This window comes from Lutra lutra, chromosome 8, assembly GCF_902655055.1.
Source record: "Lutra lutra chromosome 8, mLutLut1.2, whole genome shotgun sequence".
Lineage (NCBI taxonomy): Eukaryota > Metazoa > Chordata > Mammalia > Carnivora > Mustelidae > Lutra > Lutra lutra.
Window position 1 is genome coordinate 129,437,414 of NC_062285.1, and position 24,628 is coordinate 129,462,041.

The window sequence follows — 24,628 nt, forward strand, 5'->3', positions numbered from 1 at the left end:
GGGTGATTTTTATTTCTCTTCTTTTCTATTTTTCTGAATTTCCTAAATTGTACATAGTGAATAGTTTGGGTTTTTTTTTTAAAGCAGTTTTGAGGTACAATTTACATAACATAAATTCAGCTGTTTTAAGTATACAGTTCAATAATTTTTAGTAAATTTACAGAGTTGTGTCATCATCAGCACAATCCAGTTTTAGAACACTTTCATGCCCATTTGCATTCATTCTCATTCCTACCCTAAACCTAAGGTAACCATTAACTTACTTTATTTTAAAGACATGCCTTTTCTGCATAATTCATACAAATGGAATTGTGCAATATGTGGTCTTTTATGTCTGGATTCTTTAACTTAACATAGTATTTTTGAGGTCTATCCATGTTGTAGCAAGTACCAGCATTTTATTCCTTCTTATGGATTAGTATTCCATTGCACGGATGTGCCACATTTTGACTATTATAAATAAAGCCATCATAAACATTCTTATGATTCTTGTCTTGGTGTTTTTTCTTTTGGACAGATATTTAGGAATGGAATTTCTGGGTTTTATGTTAAGTTTATAAGCTTTTAAGAAACTGCCAACCTGTTTCCCAAAGTGGCTGTACCATTTTACAGACCACCACTCACAACATATGAGGGTTCCAGGCTCTTCACATCCTCCGCAACTATTGTTATAGTCTGTCATTTTTTAGGCACTAGAGTGGGTACAGGGTAATTAAGTCATCCCAGTTTGACAGGGATTTTTCAAGTGTTAGCACTGCAAGTCTCAGGTCTCAGGAAACCCCTCAATTCCAGGTAATCATTGACAGTTGGTTACCCTAAGTGAGAAGTCCCTTAGTGGTTTTATTTGCATTTCCCTACTGACTAATAATGCTGACCAGGTATTTTTAATAAAAAAAAATAAAACTAAAACATATTACTATCATAAATAGATTATGGTTTGCTTTATTATAAGAACAGAAATACTTCAAGTCATCTGTGTACAAGTTATAAATAATCTTGCCCTTTGATATACCTTGTGAGACACTATAAAAGTCTACAAACACGGTAAGTAGAGGACATAAAAGGATATACTTCAGAATGTGGCAAAAATCTCCTTGTATTGGGCATAAAGTAGATAGTCAAAACGTGAGTGCTTTGTTCCTTTTTCCTTAATCTAATTGTTGAAGAAAAAAAAAGTATATGCTCTCAAAAGGATACAGATTATTTCTGAATCAGAAAGGCTCAATTTTTTAAAGGTTTTGTTCTTAATATCAATTTTAAAAATGTGACTTTTTTGAAAAAAAGTAAGCATTCCTCAAATGCCTTGAGGCATTTAATTAATTAATTAATCAATTAATTAGCCTCATGCTATTTTTGGTTAGAGCCCTTGAAAACTGATACAATGATTCAAATTTCCAATACTGGCTCCTTGACATTATTAATATCACACATTAAGAATATATGTGGCAATTAAGTATATATCATATGGAAAACCACTACAAACAAGACTGGAAGGAAAAACTCATGTGCAAAAAGCTAAAGGCCCTATGCATGTGTATGATAAACCTTTTGGCCATATTCATAGGACCACTAAACCTTAACTGTTTACCTTATACATAAAAGTAAAAAAGTAAAAAAAAAAATGAGCCTTCAGAAGGGATATCTGAGTTTCATTCTACCCTTAAAATTGTCCTCCTCAGGGCGCCTGGGTGGCTCAGTAGGTTAAAGCCTCTGCCTTCGGCTCGGGTCATGATCCTGGGGTCTTGGGATCGAGCCCCACATCGGACTTTCTGCTCAGCAGGAAGCCTGCCTCTCCCTCTCTCTCTGTCTGCCTCTCTGCCTACTTGTGATCTCTGTCTGTCAAATAAATAAACAAGATCTTAAAAAAAAAATTGTCCTCCTCATTCAGTTTGTAAGATCTTTACCTTGAGCTAAATTCTACTACATGTAATGATGTTTTCCATCTACAAAATGTCACTAATGGAATGACAGGTGTGTGTGGGGGTGTGTGTATGTGTGTGTGTGTATACATGTATGGAGAAAAAATATTATAGTGAGATTTAATAAAAAATATATTTGATTATTAATCTCTTTATGTTGCAAAGTATAGAAATTTCCTTTTCACTTACTTCCACTGCTGCTACAACCTGGAATATTTTCTCCAGGAGAATACCCCAAGAGGCCTCCATTCCCATTAGGATTAGAAGGCACTGATGCAAGAAGACCTAAAGGGAAAAAATTTCCTATTAAATTATGGCCAAGATCAAACTCAAGGATAGATACATAAACACCTCCCGAAGAAACAAACCAAAGTTAATTACTGACATACCTAGTCCTCTATATCGTGAAAGCTGCTGATAGATCTGCTTCATCCTTTCAATATTTAAACGGCTTGCCTCAGCATGATTCACCATTGGTTTAGGATAATTAACTCCTATCAAACATTTGGCTACCTTTTGGATACCTTCTGGTGCATTCCAGGGATCATAGATATATTTTGCAGGGAAACCTCTTAGGACAGGCAAATAACGTCTTTTGGGAGAAGGAAGAAAAATTATAAATAAAATGAACTACAAGCAAATTATAACAAACTAATTATTAGCTAAGAATGACCAAAATCAAGTCAAAACCATTTAATGATTTATTTACCCATCTCCTCATCTCTGCTGCCCATCATGAGTGGGGAATACCTTAAGTGTTGCTTAAACATGAAAAGCTCTTCCTGGATTAGTTAGTCCAAACTGAATAATAATCACCCTTGATTTACCTGATATAGTCTCCATTGGGATCTGTTCTCCTACCAAAACCAACAGGGCAATAGCAGTGAAAAAACTGTTGGAAAAAGGAACTACAAGACAGCCACATCCAACTTCCAGCATTTATGCTCCAATCTGCATCAAGTAATAATTCTTCAAATACCTTCAGAAGTAACAGTAACCAATTAGTTTGTACACATATAATTCTCAAAGCAAGCATTTTCCAGGTCTCTGTAGATCAAAAGTCAAGGCAAAGAAAATCTAGCACAGAACTGTAAAACTAAACATTCCAAAGTAGGCTCCTTGTTAATATTCTGTTCTATAATGAGTTATTTCAGGGAAAGAAAAATATCAGTAATATAAGTGAATTTTTCTTTCTAGTCTTTGCAGTGTTATGGGGAGGGTAAAATAATCAGTCAAGTCACTGATTCAATTAAAAATGGAAGAATAAAAGCAGTAAACAGTTTCAAGAAAGCAAGATGTTACCAAATACATCACTAACAAAAACTGAGAAGCTTGGTACACTCCCCTACATATAGGGAGCACCCAAATATAAATGACTTAAAATGCATTAGCGAAAAAGCAAAAGATAAAAAAAAAAAAAGCACTAGCATTACAGAGTTTAAATTTGGAATTCCTTGACCAAAAGGGAATTAGACTTTAAATGTCTTTTTATAAATTCATTAAGTCTGTACTATACATTTACTTCAAGTAAAACTTTGTATTAGGAAATACCAGAGACACAAAAGAAAAAAAAAAAAAGGATTGGAAATGGTCCTTGGATAGGGACATCTATGATATAGACAGATAAAACAAGTCCTGTTATATATAACCAAAAGATGATGTCTCAAAATGTAATATGCTTCACTTTACATAACAAATCATTAAAAAGTTATGATACTGAAGTGAGGCAAATTATATATATTTTAAATTTTATAATGTAAATTCACTATTTCTAAGAATTCTTGGGTAAATCCTCTTTCGTAACAGAAATGATCACCTATAAATATGTAATCCAATGAGTCCAGAGTGTTAAATCTTATAGTTCCCTTTGATGGCTAGGCTGGTTCAGTCTCTGAAATGACTTGAGGTTAATCAAACCAGTTATCACCATTTCTCCTGTCTGATTACACCATTTCTGCTCTCCAAGAGTGTGCCTGTATTACGGAATTAAATTCTTTACCTGCTGGAAAAAATTAGACTATAAATGAATCTAAGTAACAGACAATTTCTAGGAATTGTTTTAATAAGGTATAGACTCAAAATAAGACTGTGCTACATTAGTTAGAAGAATACTCACCTTCAAAAAAAAAAAAAAAAAAGAATACTCACCTTCATTCCTTCTTCCCAACTAATCCACAGGTCACCTCGGGTCAGGAAGCAAGCCACTGCATGTCTGGCTAAATGGTGAATCCAACCCTCCTGACGAAGCTGTGTCATGATGGCATCAATCCACGGAAAACCTGTCCGGCCTTCTGCCCATTTTGCTAAAGCCTCAGGATTTTTATTCCCAAGGAATCTGAACACAGATGGGATTTCCTTCCATTTTATCAAAGCGTGGATTATTTGTTGCTGCTGTATAGAAAAATTCACGCCATAACAGTTGCCCATAAAGGGACAGTGGAGGGGAACTGTTCTTCTTACCTAAAGTTAAAAAGCAAAGAAGTAGTAACAGCAATTTTTTAAAGAAGTATTTTGAAAAATAAGCTTCAGTTTTAGGTAATACCTTTTTGTATAGATCTGTTAGTTTGAAGTAAAACAGTCGACATGACAAACAACCAAATCGGAGATAAGGACTGAGTCCAGTAGGGCTAGCGAGCAGGGAATTTGCATTCATTCGAGGTCTTTCAAAGTTGCCACCCAAGCCTGAAACAGAGAGAGAATTATGCTAGCTAACTGCCTTTTCCATTTAAAAAGAGTGTTTAAAACTGACCTGTTTTTTTTTAAGTTACATAGTTCTTGGGGAATAAAATTTATTACCCCAGTCACAAACATGTTTTAATAAGAAACACAACAGAATAAAAGTGAGCATTCTTTTGTTTCAGCCATCCTTGTGTAACACATACTCCTATGAAATAAATTAACCTCAAATTCCTAACACCAAGCTAAGAGCACTTCCAACCTGTCTCCCTGACACTGAGCTCAAGGTGAAATAGAAGAACTTTATCTTAGCTTCAAAGATACGGTCATCAGATACCAGCATACATAGGAAGAACAGAAGAGATGGTATTGGTAGTAGCTAAAGAGGAAATAACCAGTGGAGGAAGAAAAAAATATTTAAATGAGGAGATGGTTATTAATCTTCAAACAATTAAGGTTTACGTTATTTTAACTATTTCTCTCATTCTTCTTTTCAATAGTCTATTTTTGTTTTTAAAAAGAGTGAAAACTATTTTTTAAATGTCAGTTTGGAAATACAAGCATGATCTATATTATCATACTTTTCTTTCCAAATGCCTTTCCAAACGTGTAAGTGCTTCAGTTTCTCCGCCTGGCCATACTGCAGAGGGCAAGCCATCTGTATCAAAACCTAAAAAAAAAAACAAACAGAAAAAAGAAAAAAATATTCTTCTGGAACTAAAATAATTTTTTATGAGCCACAATAATTGGGAAAACTACTTCACAGAAAAATTACGACAGTAGTATAGATATGAACTTATGGCCCTAGATAGGTCTTCACATATAAGGACATAATAGGGTCTCTGTTCTTTAGGACAAACATCTTAAGGTGATTAACAGATACATCACATTTATAGAACAAATAATATATAGATTTATCACTTCTTAGTATAAGAGATTAAGATTTTTTTCTCCTTTCTTTCCCTCTTAATGCAAAATACTTTACATATCAAATCAGAAGCGAGATTTTCTCAGTGGTTTATTAACTCTCAAGCTTCATTTACACCTACCTAGTTCTTCTAGTGAAGGGACTCCATATTTCTCATCATGGTCATCAGACAGAGGAGTTGTACACTTTTCTATCACTTCAGAAGTAATTGTCTCTACGGGCATCTCTAGTGGTTCCATTTTGCTGATGAGAGTCTGGAATCTTTATAAGTAAGAGGTGGTTGTCCACCATTGAGTTCTATGATCCTATTACAAATTTAGTAAAATGCAAATAAAAAAAATAGTTAGTAAAATGCAGCTAGTATTAAAAAATGATAATATATTTTGATTGATAACTTCTGAAAATGCTTAAAATCAAAAAACAAAGTTAATTACTTAAGACTTCCAGGAGGATATAAGCTTCTCATATGATCAGGAAACTTATTAAAATAGCTAGTGAATCTAAAAAATTATTCTCTTCATTTTCTAGACATCTGCTATGTGTCAATAATATACAGCATGCAAATAACAAAACCTTTAAGACAAAGGGTATTATTAAGCACCATGAGTGAAAAAAACAAGTGGTTAAGTTAGCCTAAAGACAATAACATAAAAAATAATATATGTGAAAAGGTAAAAACATATTAAACTCAGTTCAAAGAATCTTAATCATCAGTAAAAAACAAACCAGACCAGTATTATAGTGAGAAGCAATAAAGCAAGTCTTATTAATTAGGATTCTACATATTATATACTCTATGCTATATACTACAGTGATAATCATTTGCAACTTTCTGTTGTGCTCATCATGCCTTTGTTAAATATGTCAGTATATGTATCTTATAGATACTTTATATTTCCCTCCTCCTTTTCAATGTACTGTTGGAATCAGTTTGCTAGTATTTTGTGAGGATCTTCGTATCTATATTCATGAGAGATACTGACCTATAGTTCTCTTTTTTTATGTTGTCTTTATCTGATTTGGTACCAGGCTGATACTGGCCTCATAGATGCATTTGGAAGTGAAATTAAGAAAACAATCTCATTTACAGTTGCACCAAAAAAATAAAATACCTAGGAATAAACTTAACCAAAGAGGTGAAAGACTTATACTCTAAAAACTATAAAATACTGACAAAAGAAATTCAAGAGAACACAAAGAAATGGAAAGACACTCCATACTCATGGCTGAAAGAACAATACTAATGGGGTTGGCTGGCTGGCTCAGTCAAAAGAATGTGCAGTTCTAGATGTTGGGGGAGGGGAGTTCCACATTGGGTGTAGAGATTACATAAATAAATAAACAAACCTAAAAAAATTAACACAAAATATATTAAAAAATTTATACACTACTCAAAGCAATATACATATTTAGTGCAACCCCTATCAAATATCAATAGCATTGGGGCGCGTGGGGGGCTCAGTGGGTTAAAGCCTCTGCCTTGGCTCAGGTAATGATCCCAGGGTCCTGGGATCGAGCCCCACATCAGGCTCTCTGCTCATCAGGGAGCCTGCTTCCTCCTATCTCTCTGCCTGCCTCTCTGCCTACTTGTGATCTCTGTCTGTCAAATAAATAAATAAAATCTTAAAAAATATATCAATAGCATTTTTCCCAGAGCTAGAACAGACAATTCTAAAGTTTATATGGAACCACAAAAGACCTTGGAGAGCCAAAGCAATCTTGAAAAAGAAAAAACATAACTGGAGGTATCACAATTCCAAATTTCAAATTACATTACAAAGTGGTAGTAATTAAAACAGCATAGTACTAGTATAAAAACAGACATATAGGTCAGTGGAACAGAACAGAAAACCCAGAAGTAAACCCACAATTTCATATGGTCAGTTAATTATCAACAAAGGAAGAATGAATATACAATGGGGAAAAATCTCTTCAACAAATGGTGTTAAGAAACTGGACAGCTATAAGCAAAAGAAATGAAACTGGACCAATTTCTTGCACCATATGCAAAAATAAACTCAAAACAGATTAAAGACCTAAATGTGAGACCTGAAACCATAACAATCCTTGAAGAGAGCACAGGCAGTAAGTTTCTCTGACATCAGCTGCAGCAACATTTTTCTAGATATGTCTCCTCAGGCAAGGGAAATAAAGGCAAAAATAAGCTACTGGGACTACATCAAAATAAAAAGCTTCTGCAAAGAAGGAAACAATCAACAAACTAAAAGTCAACCTACTGAATGGGAGAAGACATTGCAAATGACATATTTGATAAAGGGTTGGTATCCAAAATCTATAAAGAACTTATAAAACTCAACACCCCCAAAATAATCCAATTAAAAATGGGCAGAACTGGGGCACCTGGGGTGGCTTAGTGGGTTAAAGCCTCTGCCTTCGGCTCAGGTCATGATCCCAGGGTCCTGGGATCGAGCCCCACATCAGGCTCTCTGCTCAGCAGGGCGCCTGCCTCCCTCTCTCTCTCTCTTCCTGCCTCTGCCTACTTGTGATCTCTGTCTGTCAAACTAAATAAATAAAATCTTAAAAAAAAAAAAAAAACCAATGGGCAGAACACATGAATATTTTTCCAAAGAAGACATCCAGATGGCCAAGAAACACATGAAAAGATGCTCAGTATCACTCATCATCAGGGAAATGTAAATCAAACTATAATGAGATACCACTGCATACCTGTCAGAATGGCTAAAATTAAAAACACAAGAAACAACAAATGTTCGTGAGGATGTAGAGAAAACGAAACCTTCTTGCACTGTTGGTTGGAATGCAAACTGGTGCAATCACTGTGTAAAATGGTATGGAGGGTCCTCAAAAAGTTAGAATTACCCTAAGATCCAGTAATTGCACTACTGGGTTTTTACTCCCAAAATACAAAAAACACTCATTCAAAGGGATACGTGCATCCCTATGTTTATAGTAGCATTATTTACAACAGTCAAACTACGGAAGCCGTCCAAGTATCCATCAATAGATGAATGGATAAAGACAATGTGGTTTGTATGTATGTGTGTACACACACACACATATGTACACACACACACACACACACACACACTGGAATATTACTCAGCCATAAAAAAAAAAAAGAATGAAATCAGGGTGCCTGGGTGGCTCAATGGGTTAAGTCTCTGCCTTCTGCTCAGGTCATGATCTCAGGGTCCTGGGATCAAGCCCTGTATCAGGCTCTCTGCTCAGCAGGGAGCCTGCTTCCTCCTCTCCCTCTGTCTGTCTCTCAGCCTACTTGTGATCTCTCTCCCTCTGTCAAATAAATAAATAAAATCTTAAAAAAAAAAAGAATGAAATCTTGCCATTTGCAACAACAAATATAGATAGAGCTAGAGAGTATGATGCTAAGTGGAATACATTAGTCAGAGAAAGACAAATACCAAATGACTTCATATGTAGAATGTAAGAAACAAAACAAACAAGCAAGGGGGCAAAAAAAGACAAATCAAGAAACAGACACTTAACTACAGAGAACAAACTGATGGTTACCAGAGGGGAGGTGAAGTGGGATATGGGGTAAATAGGTGATGGAGATTAAAGAGTACACTTTTATCATGATGAAAAATTTTTTTTAAAAGTACATTTTTCATTATAATACATATAATTACATATAAATTATAATTTCTATGTAATTGTAATACCACAAGAACTATCCTCTCTGGGGCGCCTGGGTGGCTCAGTGGGTTAAAGCCTCTGCCTTTGGCTCAGGTCATGATCCCAGGGTCCTGGGATCGAGCCCCGCATCGGGCTCTCTGCTCAGCAGAGAGTTATCTCTCTCTGCCTGCTTCTCTGCCTACTTGTGATCTCTGTCAAATCAATAAATAAAATCTTTAAAAAAAAAAAAAAAAGAACTATCCTCTCTGCTTTTAGTAATTTTGTTTCAGTGTAATACACAGTTTATACACAGGGGCATAATGAAACTTATAGACAGTGATACTGCAGTGATATTATTGACACTGCTAATTACATGACTTAAGCAAAATAAAAACCCGAGAAAATGTTTTCTGTACGTTACATTTTTATATGATGAATGATATATAGTAAATATTCACATTCAATCCACTAAACAATCCAATTATATGCATAACACTAAATCTTCCATTTGGATGCAACTGCTCTTACCTATTTTGTCTCTCATGGGGTTTGAGACAGGCCACTCGAAAATATTATCACTTTGGCATATTGATTACTTTGAATTAAAGTTACTTAAGAAACAGTCAGTATAAGAAGGACACTCTGAGCCTGCTCTGTCCCCCTGAAAGCAAGAAATAAGTTCTCTATGTGAAGGGCACTCTCCTAGAACCTGGAGAATAAAAGGTATCCTTATCATCAGAGACAGGGAATTCAGGCCTAAGACGGCTATATAAACTTCATACATTTGCTACCCTAAACTCAAACTTACTTAAGTGTCTTGGCATTTCTTCGCTTATTGCTTCTTTGTCTAAGAGATTTAAAAGTTGCCTTCTTTGCTCACTTCTTTGAGTCTCATAACCTGGATATATGAATTTTTTTGGATATATGAATTAAATTTATTTTTTTCCTGTTAATCTGTCTTAAGTCAATTTAATTATTAGACCAGCCAGGAAGTTAGAAGGGAAAAAGGGAAAGTCCCACCCCCAAACCTACCCCAAATACACTTCCTTCTTGATATCATCTTCCTGAAGTTAAGAAAACTGGTAAACTAGAAAGCAAGTTTATTTTCAAGAGATATATGACTTCGACTTAATAGGAAATAAGACCACTGCCTGAAATCAAACCACAGTTTTTTCATACATTTGGAAAAATAGAATAAAATTAACTAGTTTGTCATATAACTTATAGAATTAGCTTTACTAACTCGATAAAATGAGGAAATAACTAAAAGCAAAATAATTTAAAAGGCAAAAGTTACTACGTTAATAAATCTTGTGAACCTTCAAAACTCAAAGCATATAGTAACTCCTAAATTTAAACTATAATCTTTTTTGGACAAAGCATCACTAAGAGATGATATTTCAAGAAATACATTTTAAGAAATAAGATAGTATGCTGTAGTTCAAAGGACTAGGCTACACAAAATAGTATTACATACAATTTGCAACTGGACTTAAAATCCAGATAGCCAAGACTAACACACATGAAATAAAGAAAACTTCAGACAATCATACTAAACATATCACAGCATTTCATGGTTTCATGTCATATAAACTATGAAATTAATATTGCTAAGAGCTCAGAAAGGCAAGACCAAAGGCTGAGTTAGGACAGTCAAGGTAAATTTAGTGATACTCTTAACAGTTTGAAACTGAGACTCTAAGTATTTTTGTCTTATGCACTCACACATCTGTAATTTTGGCATCTGTCACTAAGTAAAAAATCAGAGCAGTTAAATAAAATGCTAAGGGTCTGACATATTTATTTAATTCTCCCACAACTGTATTATGTATATGTTGTTACTTCATTTTAAAAAACTGAAATCCCACAGGTTAAAACTTACTTGTCCATGTACTTTTTTTTAAATGCCCAGGGTGGAGCCTAATGTAGGGTTTGGGTTCATGACCCTGAGATCAAGACCTGAGCTGAGATCAAGAGCTGGACACTTAACCAACAGAGTCATCCAGGTGCACCCTTGTCCATGTACTTAACACCCCTGAACTGTACACTGAAAAATGGCTGAGACAACAAATATTATGTGTATTATACCATAAAAATAAAAGAAGAAAAACTTACTTGTCCAGGTCATATAATGTATGTGAAATTCGTACAATCACTTCCACTCCAGCTTCAGTAGCCAGTTTCTTAATAGCTGCATCTCGTTCCTTTCCAAAAGGCTCAGAATCATACTCAATTGAAAGTTTAGTAATGTTCCATTCCTAAAATACAAAAAAGGAACAAAAATGTACATAAATTTTCATAATTATTTTTCCACTATTAACAATACATTCTGGGAAAAAGTGAAAAGCTTAAACCCTACGTATGAAATGAATATACATAAATCAAACTTCAAATATGCAGGAAGAAAATATACAATTTATTTATTTATTTTTTAAAGATTTTATTTATTTATTTGACAGAGAGAGATCACAAGTAAGCAGAGAGGCAGGCGTGGGGGCGGGGGTGGGGAGGAAACAAGGTTTCCTCTCTGCCCAGCAGAGAGCCTGATTTGGGGCTCAATCCCAGGACCCTGGGACCCTGACCTGAGCTAAAGGCAAAGGCTTTAACTCACTGAGCCACGCAGGTGCCCTGAAACTACACAATTTATAAATTCAGAATTATGTAACTAAGAAATGTATACTCCGTAGATTTTAGGCTTTGTACTAGTCAGCAAACAATCTAACTAGTAATATGCTTAAAATCAGCTTCCTAAATTTGTTTGCATATAGCACTTTACTTTTCAAATAATTTACACTTATATGTTCTCATTTGGTCCTCAAAACCCCCAGTTTGGCACTTTGGCTGATACCTCCATTTGGCAGAGAAGGTTATTTTAAAAATTTAGGGACTTGGGCGCCTGGTGGCTCAGTCAGTTAAGCATTTGCCTTCGGCTCAAGTCATGATCCCAGGGTCCTGGGATAGAGTCCCGCATCGGGCTCCCTGCTCAGTGGGGAGTCTGCTTATTCTTCTCCCTCTGTTGCGCACTCTCTATTTCTCCGTCAAATAAATAAATAAAATCTTAAAAAAAAAAGTTTAGGGACCTGCCCAAGTTCACAAAGAACCAGAATACCTGGAGGGTATTTATGTCTGCTGAATTTATGTCTGCTGATTCTAAGAATTGGTCTTTCACAAACTTTTTTTCTTTTAAGATTTTATTTATTTATTTGAGAGAATAAGAGAGAGAGCATGAGTTGGTGGGGAGCACAGGGAGAAGCAGACTCCCCAGTGAGCAGGGAACCTGATACAATGGAGGGCTCAATTCCAGGACCCTGAGATCATGACCTGAGCTGAAGGCAAATGCTTAACTGACTGAGCCACCCACATGCTCTTTCACAAACCTTGGATAGTTAATATGGTATATGTTGCTTTGTGGAGGTACTCTGTTTTATAATGTTTTTATCTCAGATTACCAAAAAATGTTAGCTGTGGAGAAACAGAGATAGTAATAATGTCAGATATTTATTGAGTATCAGGTGCTATATCGGTAAGTTCTGTATACATCTCCTTATAGTGATTTTCAATGTAGAGACTATGACTTCAGGGAACTGTGATTTCCTAAGGGGGTAGTAACTTTTTTTAATCTAAAATCTATTCTGATGTATCTTACAAGAAAAAAAAATCAACTGTAAGTCTACTATTATTTAATTCACTATATGGTAACACACTAATTCTCCAAACCCGTACAGTTTAGACAAGGGCTGTTCCCAACGGTGGGTTAAAAAAAAAAAAAAATACCACTATAAACCTTGCAGTGTATATTCTTATCTTTATGCATGCATCTTAAACATTTTTGGGCATTTGATCTATTTTTCCTAGAAATAGTTTCTTAAAAAACAACAGATAAGCATATTTAAAAATTTCAAAAGACACTGTCAAATCAGATATATTGTACTAATTCATACTCTCATCAGTAGTATACCAAAGTGCTTGCTCCCCATATACTTGCCAGTAGTATGTTAAAGGTTTTTTAAAAACCAATAACACATACATATGCTATACACAGAAAAACAGTACTCATTTTAAAAAATTTCCTTTCTTGAACATATTGAAGAATGCATACCAAACTGTTAATAGCTGTTACCTTTAAATTTAGGAGTGCAAATAAAGTAATTATTTTTTATTTTACACACTGTTGCACTGTTCACATTTGTTAGTATGATCGTGTACTGTTTTGAAATTTAGAAATAAAATAAGACTAAGAAAGCATTATATTTGTTTTATAGTGAAGCAGTATAGAGTAGTAGTTAAAAAAACAAAGGATCTAAAGTCAGACCTCCTGAGTTCAAAGACTGGCTCAACTATTTACATAAATGGCTAAACTCTTCATGTCTGCTTCTTCATCTATAAAATGGGTAGAATGTGAGTAATATGCTTAGAGAGCACCTAGCACAAAATAAACACTATGTGTTCGTTATAGTAAAATGAAAAAAAGAAATCATTATGTTACAGGGCTGAAAGATTAAACAAGATAATGCCTGTAAATTCTTAAGGACATAGAACACAGTTAAATTCAATGAATGACAGCTGTTATTACTAGCTATTTGTATTTTCTTTTTCTGTGAGTTGCAGGCTATGTTTGCTTGGTTTTCTATCACACTAAATTCTTCTCTTATGGACTTGTAAGAGCTCCTTATGTTTTAAAAATAGCAACTTTTCTCTGCCATATATGTTACAACTTTTTTTCCTAAATAGTAGTTGGCAATTCTGATTTTTTAATAAACAATTTTTTAGTTTTTAGATAGAGTTTAAGATAGAGTTTAAGTCAATAACATTTTTGAAAAAAAAAAGGAAACATAAGTCAGACACCTAAAGATCAAGATACAGACCACATTACTAGTAAAGATGAACTGCAGAAAAATTTCAGGTTTATGGGCAGGTAAGCTTGCTAATATTTTACCCCTGAATTAAACAGATTTACCTACCCAAGATAAGCAGCCTGTCTCCTGCAGTATGGATTTATTGCATAGGAGAAGAGAATAGGATGTGTGCTCTCAGCAAGTGAGAAGAAAAGGTATAATCTGAGCTATACTCATACAATCTGAGCTACACTCACCTAGCTCCTTCTACTACATTCACCAGTGAAATCTTTCACTTCTTCCCTGGGGATAAATTAGTGAATATCTCTCCACAAGGGAGAAAAAAAAAAAAAAAAAAAAAAAAAGCTAGGGAAAAGAAGGTTCCTGAAACATTAAATAAATTCATTTATACATCAAATATTATAATCTTTATTACAGGCCAGATACAATGCTAGGTCCCTCCCTCTTAGAGCTTATTGAAGAAAACTAGCAATACAGAGGTAAATTTAAAAAGTAAATACACGGGGTGCCTGGGTGGCTCAGTCATTAAGCATCTGACTTCAGCTTTTGTCATGATCCCAGGGTCCTGGGATTGAGCCCCAGGTCAGGTCCCCTGCTCAGCAGGAAGTCTGCTTTCCCTCTCCCACTCCCCCTGCTTGCGTACCTGCTCTCACTGTCTCTCTTTTTCTGTCAAATAAATAAATAAAATCATTTTAAAAATAAATAAAAAGTAAATACAAAATAACCATCAGAAAAAAACAGAATGCTATGATAGAGAACATGGGAATTCCAGTAAGCTGATAAGCTAATTATCTACTCTTTTTCTTTCCCAATTACGCTGGCAAGACTTTCAGTTAGTGATGTAAGTTTATATCCTTGCTTTCTCCTGATTTTAGGTGGAAAGCACTCACTATTTTGCCATTAAGAATGACATTAGCTATGTTTTAAAGTAACTTTTATTGAATTAACATTTACCAGTTTTCTTTTTTTTTTTTTAAAGATTTTATTTATTTATTTGACAGACAGATCACAAGTAGGCAGAGAGGCAGGCAGAGAGAAAGGAAGGGAAGCAGGCTCCCCGCTGAGCAGAGAGCCCGATGTGGGGCTTGATCCCAGGACCCTGGGATCATGACCTGAGCTGAAGGCAGCAGCTTTAACCCACTGAGCCACCCAGGCGCCCCAACATTTACCAGTTTTCTATTGCTAGTTTGGTTAAAGTTTTTTAAATCATAAATTGATGTTGAATTATGTCCAATGCTCTTTCTTCATCTATTGAGATAACTGTAACAGCTCTTCCTATATTCTATTAACAGGAAGGTTCACCTTAATTGATTTTTATAATGTTGAACCAACTTGGTATTCCTGGGCTAAACTAAATATTGCTAATTTCAATTTGTTAATATATTGTTAAGGGTATCTGAGCCTGTTTCTGGGGGGACATTTGGCTATTTTTTTTTCCTTAAAATTTCTTCACCAGTTTTGCTAGTAGAGTGTGGTATTAGAGTTAAGTTGGCCTCATAAAGTAAGTGTTTTGGGGAAGTGTCCCCAACATTTTCCTATGTTTTCTGAAAAGTGTTATAAAACTGGTATGATTTCTCTCTCAAATATGTGATAGAATTCACAACTAAAGCCTTCTTGGGCCTTGAGTTTTATTTATGGGAAGGTTTTCAATCATAAATTCAGTTTCTTGAAGAGATATAGGGCTATTCACGTTTTTCTTTTCTTCTGAGAATTTTATAACTTGTACTTAAGAAAATTTTCATTTTAGTTGAATAATTTATTAGCATTATATTTATAACATCCTTTATTATGCTTTTAAAAATTTAGAGACTCTCTAGTAATATCCTCCTTTTTATTCTGGATAAAAGTGATTTTTTCCCCTTTTTTACCCTGATCAATATTGCTAGCAGTTTATCAATTTAATCTTTTCAAAGACCCAGCTTTTGGCTTTGCTGACTGAATCAATCAGGGTTCAGTCAGGAAAGAGAAACCACATCAGCAATCTGAATATAAACGTAAAGAATTATTAGCAAGTAAAGCTGATCAATGATGACAAGGAGTAAAAGAAGGAGTAAAAGAGGAGTTAAGGCTACACTATCCAGTATGGTGTCACTAGCCACAGAAGTGGCTTCTGAGCACGTGAAATGTAGCTCGTTGGAACAGAGATGTGCTGAAAGAATAAAATATACACTGGATTTCAAAGACTTCATATTAAAAAGAGGTTAAAATAGCTTAAAATTTTAATAATTTAATATTGAAAGGAAAATATTTTGATATACTGCATTAAATAAAAATATGTATTTTTTAAAATAAAATATATTATTAAAATTAACTTCATCTGTTTCTTTTTACTTTTTTCAGTGTGGCTATTAGAAAATTTAGAATTACATATGTGACTTCTGCTGTCTAAGGTGTCCAAAATTAGCAATTGCAGAATGCTGCTACCACCATTAAAAGGAGGGAAAATAAGAAAATAATGAATTAAGAACTTAGAAGAAAAGAATCCTCTACTGAGATTCACACCTCAATGCATGGGTTCTCCTGCCACAGTAACACAAAACCTTCCCTGTAGAGAAGGAACTTGCCAAAGGGCAAGGCCAGACCTGGTTCATAGGAACAGCACCCCAGGTGGCTAAGAAACTTCCTGCAGGGTGGTAAACTGGAGCTGGTCTGTGGAAGTGGCCTATCAAGGGACAGAGAAATTTGCCAGAGGGTGTGGTTAGGCTGGGGCTTGTCCAGAAGGGAGGCTTAGGTCTCCCACAAGCTTAACTCCCAGCTAATGGGCCAAGAAAAAAGCAAAAAGCACAAGGCTACCAATATGTAAAGCCCCTTCTTTCCTACTCTGACTTTGCAGAGAACCACCACCACCATCTCTCAACAAAACCTAGTATCAAGCCAGCTGACAAAGGAGAAATGTCGACAGCATCCAGCTTCACTATCACAAAGCAGGATTTAGAAGGGTGGATTAGAGCTGAGACAATAAACTGATTACAATTCATTTTCTCTATTGTTTGTCTGCTTTCTGTTTCATTGATTTCTATTCCTCTGTTTATTTTTTTTCTTCTGCTTACTTATAGGTTTGACTTGTTCTACTTTTTAAAAAGTTCTAACAAAGTACTGAAAGCTATTAATTTTCCTCTAAGCACTGTTGTAGCTGAATCCCATAAATTTTTTTTAATGGCAAGTTGAATTTTAGTATTTTAAAGAAATTACCCTAATATTAATACTATTTTTTAATGGAAGTATGTTGTGAATCCCATAAATTTTTGTATAGTTTCCACTACTTGTAATTCTCTTGCTATTCATTTTAATTCTATTGAAGTTAAAGGAAATATTGTGCAAGATGTCCGTTACTTGAAAATTTTTTTAAAGATTTATTTATTTATTTATTTGACAGAGAGATAGAGAAAGAGAGAGCCCAAGTAAGCAGAGCAGCAGGCAGAGGGAGAGGGAGAAGCAGGCTCTCCACCAACCAGGGAGCCCGATGTGGGGCTCGATCCCAGGACCCTGGGACCATGACCTGAGCTGAAGGCAGCTGCTTAACCAACTGAACCATCCAGGTGCCTCTGAAATTTACTGATAACTGTTATGTGGCTGAACATATGGTCTATCTTGGTGAATATTTCATATGTGTTAAAAGAAAATGTGTATGAAAAAGTGCTCCACATCACCTGGCATCAGGGAAATACAAATCAAAATCACAATGAGATACCACCTCACACCAGTCAGAATGGCTAAAATTAACAAGTCAGGAAATGACAGATTCTGACGAGGATGCGGAGAAGGGGAACCCTCTTACACTCTTGGTGGGAATGCAAGCTGGTGCAACCACTCTGGAAAACAGCATGGAGGTTTCTCAAAAAGTTGAAAATAGAGCTACCCTATGACCCAGCAATTGCACTACCGGGATATTTATCCTAAAGATACAAATATAGTGATCCGAAGGGGCACATGCACCCGAATGTTTATAGCAGCAATGTCCACAATAGCCAAACTATTGAAAGAACCTATATGTTCATCAACAGATGAATGGATAAAGAAGATGTGGTATATATATATATACACATGGAATACTATGCAGCCATCAAAAGAAACGAAATCTTGCCATTTGCAATGACGTGGATGGAACTAGAGGGTATCATGCTTAGCGAAATAAGTCAATCAGAGAAAGACAACTATCATATGATCTCCCTGATATGAGGAAGTGGAGATGCAACATGGGGGACTTGGGGGATAGGAAAAGAATAAATGAAACAAGATGGGATCAGGAGGGAGACAAACCATAAGAGACTCTTAATCTCACAAAACAAACTGAGGGTTGCCGGCAGAGGGGGTGGTAGGGAGAGGGTGGGGGGTTATGGACATTGGGGAGGGTATGTGCTATGGTGAGTGCTGTGAAGTGTGTAAACCTGGCAATTCACAGACCTGTACCCCTGGGGCTAATAATACATTATATGTTAATTAAAAAAATGTGTAGTTTGGGAGTGTAGTGTTCTGCAAATATCGGTATATCAAATTGGTTGATAGCATTAATCATATCACCTGTATCTTTATTAATTTTTGTATATTCTATCAATAACAGAGTTTATCAGTTTGAGATTCACATATTTTTATGCTGTTAGTTGGTACATATACATTTATAATAGTTATATTTTCTTGTAAGATTGCTCTTAATCTCTGGTAATTCTGTCTTGAATTCTACTTTCTTATGCTTACTCTTCCAAAGTATATCTTTTTCAGTCTTTTTTATTTCAAACTGTTTATTAAATTTTTTTTATTTGAGTAGAGTTGATACACAATGTTACATTGATTTCAGACCCACAACATAGTGATTCAAATGTTCTCCATGTTAGCTATGCTCACCACAAATGTAGCTACCATCTATGACCATAAAACACTATTACAATATCATGGCCTATATTCCCTATGCTGTGTCTTTTATTTCTGTGACTTATTCATTCCATAACTGGAAACCTATATCTCCTGTTTTTCATATTTTCCCCGTTTTCCATATTCTTATTTTTTATAGTTTATTTATACATTTTTAAGATTTATTGATTGATTTTAGAGAGAAACAGAACAAAAGAGAGAACAGGGGCAGGGGCTGAAGGAAGATAGAGAATCCTTAAGCAGGCTCCTGGCTGAGCAAGGAGCCCAATACAGGGCTGGATCCCAGGACCGGGAGATCATGACCTGGGCCAAAATCAAGAGCTATACACTTAACTAACCGAGCCACCTAGATGCCCCTCTTCATATTTTTAAAATGTCTCTTCTAATCAGCATATAAGTTGGTTCTTGCTTATTCTTTATCCAGTCTGACAACTTATGCCTTTAAAATGGTGAGCTTAAAGTAGACCATTTATACTGAATAAAATTATTGGCATAGTTGAGCTTAAATTTACCCATCTGCTTCCATTTAAATGAGTCAAATACTTTTAGTATTCCACTTTAAGCTCCTCTATTAACTTTTTTGAAAAAGCTTTTTATGTTATTTTAGATCACAATATACATTCTTATCACTGTCTACATTCAAATTATATATTACTATTGAATAATGTAAGAACTTAGTGATACTTGTATTTATTTTGCTCCTACCTTGTGTGATCCTGTTATAAATTTTATTTCTACTTATGTTGTCAGTCCTTTAATATTGATATTATCTCCTACACTTCACTGCTATTAGTTGGTTTTAACCTGGCAATAGTCTTTTAAAGAAAATAGAATATATAAATATACATAACTAAAACTAACAAAAAAGTTGGTCTTTTATATTTACCCATATACTTAGTATTCTTTCTTTTCTTACAAATTCTTTCATCCAGAATGACTTCCTTTCACCTAGCAGAACTTCCTTTAGTATTTCTTACAGTATAGATCTCTTGGGAATGAACTGTTCTCTGTTTCTGTCTGCCTGAAAATGCCTTCATTTTACCTTTTTAAATTTTTATCTATCTATCTATCTAAGCCTGTAGCACCAGGTATTCCCAGGCAGTCCCCACCCAAGTACTAATCAGGACCAACCCTGCTTAGCTTCTGATATCAAACAAGATCAGGAACATTCAGGGTGGTATGGCTTTAGACTCCTGTCTTCTTCTTCTTCTTTTTTTTTTTTTTAAGATTTATTTATTTTCAAGAGAACAGTGGGGAGGGGCAGAGAGGGAGAGAGAAATCTCAGGCAGACTCCCCACTTAGTGTGGGGCCTGATGCAGGGCTTAATCTCACTACCCTGAGATCATGACCTGAGCTGAAATCAAGAGTTGGAGCTTAACTGACTGAGCCAACCAGGCACCACTACCTTCTTTTTTTTTTTTAATGAATATTTTCGCTCAGTTAACAAAAATCTCTGTAGGTTTTTTTTTTTTTAAGATTTATTTTTAGAGAGAGTGTGCAAGTGAGGAGAGAATCAAACAGACTCCTTGCTGAGTCAGGAGCTTGATGTGGAGCTCAATTCCACAACCCATGAGATCATGACCTGAGCTGGAACCAAGAGTTGACACAAAACCAACTGAACCACCCAGGTGTCCTCTGTGTAGTTCTTCAAAGATGTCATTCAACTACCTCTGGACTCAACAGTGTCTGATTAAAAAGCCACCAACATTTTTTTTTTCTTTTTTAAAGATTGACTTATTTATTTGATAGAGGAAGAGAGAACACAAACAAAGGGAGCTGGAGAGGGAGAAGCAGACTCCCCTCCAAGCAGGGAGCCTGATGTGGGGCTTGATCCCAGGTCTCTGAGACCATGACCCGAGCTGAAGGCAGACACCTAACTGACTGAGCTATCCAGGTGCCCTGCCACCAACATTCTTATTGTGGTCCCCTGAATATGTCTTTCACCTCTGGCTCCTTATAAAATTTTCTAACTTTGGTTTTCAGTTATTTGATTTTGATGTTGGCAAGATGTGGTTTTCTTTATATTTATGCTATGTTTTGTTGAGCTTCTTGATACTGTGGATTGATATCTTTTATTAATTTTAGAAAATTCTTAATCATTATCTCTTCAAACATCTTTTTTCTGTCTCAATCTCTCTCCCCTCTTTCTTCCTAGGTCTACAGTTACACATATGTTAGGCCATTTACTATTGTTCCACAAATGCCTTTTTAAAGGTTCCCTGGTTCCCTTTTTAAAAAGACTTTCTTCTCTTTGTGCTTCAGTTGGGATCATTTCAATTGCCAGTCTTCAAGTTCACTGATTTTTCTTCTGCTCTACTCTGGAAAAGCCCACTGAATGAACTCTTCATTTCCTTTTTCCTTCTTTTTAATAGTTTCCATTTTTATACTGAAATTATCATCTACTCACATTTTTCACCTTTGATTAGGTTATTTAATGTCTATAGCATAACCATTACAAAGCCCTTTATTCTAATCCCAACATCTGCATAAACTGTGGGACTATTTCTACTGTTTTTTCTTTTTTTTTTTTTTTACTTGATTGCAAATCACATTTTCCTGCTTCTTCATATGTCTCATTTTTGTATGACAAACAATGATATAAAGAATAGAGATGGAACAAATAATATTTATCTCTAGAAAAGCACATACTCTTGGCTCTGATTGTTAGAATTTGAATTACTATAGTCTATAATGAAGGTGGGGCTTGGCTTTGTTGCTGCTTTAGATTCCATTCACCAATGGTGTTCAAATATTTTGAGGGTAGGTTCCAGGCTTTTCAACAGGACTTAGGATTTGAGCATAGACAAGATTCTCACTCTGCTTTACAGCCCAGTCAATATCTTTACAAACTGTGTATCTCTCTCTCTGCTTTGCTGTCTACCCATAAGCTCTATGGTTGCTTCATCTTCCTCTTCTCTTTGTTTTCTAGCCCTGTCCCCTAATTTTCTGTACCTCTGGAGACATCTTTCTGACTGTCCTTCTGTATGTCTGGAGACATCCTGCTGTCCTGTCCCAGCTTCAGTGGACTACTACTTTGCACAAAGTGAACACCCAGTAGCACTTCAGGGAGGGATCTCTCTCAGCTCTTCTGCCTTGCCCTAGTCTTTGGTATATTGCCTGGTACTCCACAAAAGCACTGGAGGAAAGAAATAGAGAATACGTATGAACTTATGTGTGATCAGGGTTTCCTGAAACTCAAATGTGCCATGTCAGTCCATGTATGACCACGAAAAGCCTGGTAAATTTTGACTGGTTTCTTTTTACTCACAACTGTGGTGGATTCCCTTCTTTTTCTGCTGTGCCTCCATGGATATAGACATGAGTCTCTTTCCTAAGAAAAGTTCATCTCTTTATGGAATTTACTTAGGTTTCTCTGTGTCCTCAACTCTCTAGCCTGTTTAAAAAAAAACAACCTATGATTTTGTGGCATATTGTTTTTCTTCTCATTGTTGAGACATTTGCCTTAGCAACGTATTTATGGATGTCTCCTCTGGCAAGGGAAACAAAAGCAAATTAAACTATTGGAAATACACCAAAATAAAAAGGTTTCACACAGTGAAGGAAATCAATAAAACCAAAAGGTAATCTACTGAATAGAAGATGATATTTGTAAATAAGGGACTAATATCCAAAATATATAAAGAACTTATAAAACTCAATACCAACCCCCCAAATCTGATTAAAAATGGTCAAAGGATCCGCAGTTTGTTTCTATAGTTAAGAGTCTCTTATGGCATTAAGGAGGGCACTTGATGTAATGAGCACTGGGTGTTATATGCAACTGATGAATCACTAAACTCTACCTCTGAAACTAATAATATACTATATGTTAATTAAATTTAAATTAAAAAATGGTGAAAGGACCTAAATAGGCATTTTTCCAAAGAAAATATACAGATGGCCAACAGATACAAAAAAAGATGCTCAGTATCTCTCATCATGAGGTAAATGCAAATCAAAACCACAATAAAATATCGCCTCATACCACTCAATTGTTAGTATCAAAAAGACAAGAAATAATGTGTTGGCAAGAATGTGGAGAAAAGGGAACTCTGATGCTATGTTGGTGGGAATGCGAATTGGTGCAGCCACTGTGGAAAACAGCATGGAGGTTCCTCATAAAATTAAAAAATAAAAATACCATATGATCCAGTATTTCTACTACTGGGTATTGACCCAAAGAAAATGAAAAATACTAATTCAAAAATTATACATACGGGGCACCTGGGTGGCTCAGTGGGTTAAGCCTCTGCCTTCAGCTCGGGTCATGATCTCAGGGTCCTGGGATCGAGCCCCGCATTGGGCTCTCTGTTCAGCAGGGAGTCTGCTTCCTCCTCTCTCTTTGCCTGCCTCTCTGCCTACTTGTGATCTCTCTGTCAAATAAATAAATAAAATCTTAAAAAAAAAATTATACGTACCTCTAGGTTTGTTGCAGGAGTCTCTATAATAGTCAAGATATGGAAGCAACCTAAGGGTCCACTGATGGATAGATAAAGAAGATGTAGTGTGAGTGTGTGTGTGGGTGTATGTATGTGTAAACACAGAATATGGAATATTACTCAGTCACAAAAAAGAATGAGATCTTGCCATTTCTAACAACATAGATGAACCCAGAGTATATTATCCTAAATAAAAAAGTCAGACAGGAAAAGACAAATATATGATTTCCTTGTATATGGAATCTAAGAAACAAAACAAATGAACAAACAAACATACCAAACACACTCTTAAATATAGAGGACAAACTGGTGGTTGCCAGAGGGGAGGTGGGAGGGAAGATGAACAAAATAGTTGAAGGGGACTAAGAGGTATGAACTTCCAGTTTTAAAATAAATAAGTCATGGAGATGAAAAGTACAGCATAGGGAATATCATCAATAATACTGTATGGGGACAGATGGTGACTATACTTATGGTGAGCACTGAATAATGTACAAAATTATTGAATCAATATGCTCTATACCTGAAACTAATATAACATTGTATGTCAATTATATTTCAATAATAAATAAAAAAGAAAAAAAGATGATGTAAGTGAAATCATATTATTCATGTACTCAAAAATCTCCACGGATCCTACCCATTTCACTCAGAGTAACAACCAAACTCCTAAATATAGTCTATAAATAAAGTTCTGTGATTCAGCCCCTCACAACCTCTCTGACCCTTCTCTTCACTCACTGCTTCTAGCCATGCTGGTCTTCTTGCTATTCCTAAACAAGCCGTGGCACACTTCAACATGAAGGCCTTCATAACTACTGTTCTCTGGAACATTCTTCCCCATGTTGCAGTGATCTTAGCAGTTCAAAATGATAGATTCTCAGAAGTCTGTCAATTAATTAGATGGTGGTTCTGTTGGTCTTACCTGGGCTTACTCATGAGTTTGCAATCAGTTGACAGCTTGGCCAGACCTAGAGGATCTGAGAGAATCTCTCTCCCACATCTCAGATCTTGTACTGGCTACTGAGTGGCCTTCTATCTCTACATGGTTTCCCATAATCTGATATTGTAGCCCACATTCCCTGCATGACACAAGAAGCAATCCAAAAGGGCAAAGGCAGAAGCTTCAAAGTTGCTTGAACCTTAGGATTTGGGACTCAATGACTTTGTCAGTTGGTCAAAATGAGTTATATGACCAACCCAGATTTAAACTCAACCTTTTCATGGAACAAGGTGCAAAATGTTGTGAATTCACAGTACCACACCCCAGATACTTGCATGGCTCAGTCCTTCACATGTTTGCTCATATGTCATCTTAGAAGTGAA

The 24,628-nt window shown here is 35.6% G+C and overlaps 1 protein-coding gene and 1 pseudogene across 1 annotated transcript in view; both read right to left on the reverse strand.

The window, feature by feature from the left end:
- Nucleotides 1-24,628, reverse strand: part of CRY1 (cryptochrome circadian regulator 1) — a 100,224-nt gene that overhangs the window by 5,204 nt on the left and 70,392 nt on the right. The window contains 10 exon segments of the mRNA XM_047739582.1: nucleotides 2,109-2,204; nucleotides 2,309-2,511; nucleotides 2,747-2,898; nucleotides 4,068-4,241; nucleotides 4,243-4,378; nucleotides 4,460-4,597; nucleotides 5,172-5,265; nucleotides 5,645-5,788; nucleotides 5,791-5,828; nucleotides 11,254-11,396. Coding sequence (XP_047595538.1) covers nucleotides 2,109-2,204; nucleotides 2,309-2,511; nucleotides 2,747-2,898; nucleotides 4,068-4,241; nucleotides 4,243-4,378; nucleotides 4,460-4,597; nucleotides 5,172-5,265; nucleotides 5,645-5,788; nucleotides 5,791-5,828; nucleotides 11,254-11,396 — 1,318 coding nt within the window.
- Nucleotides 19,937-20,054, reverse strand: LOC125108008 (uncharacterized; annotated as a pseudogene).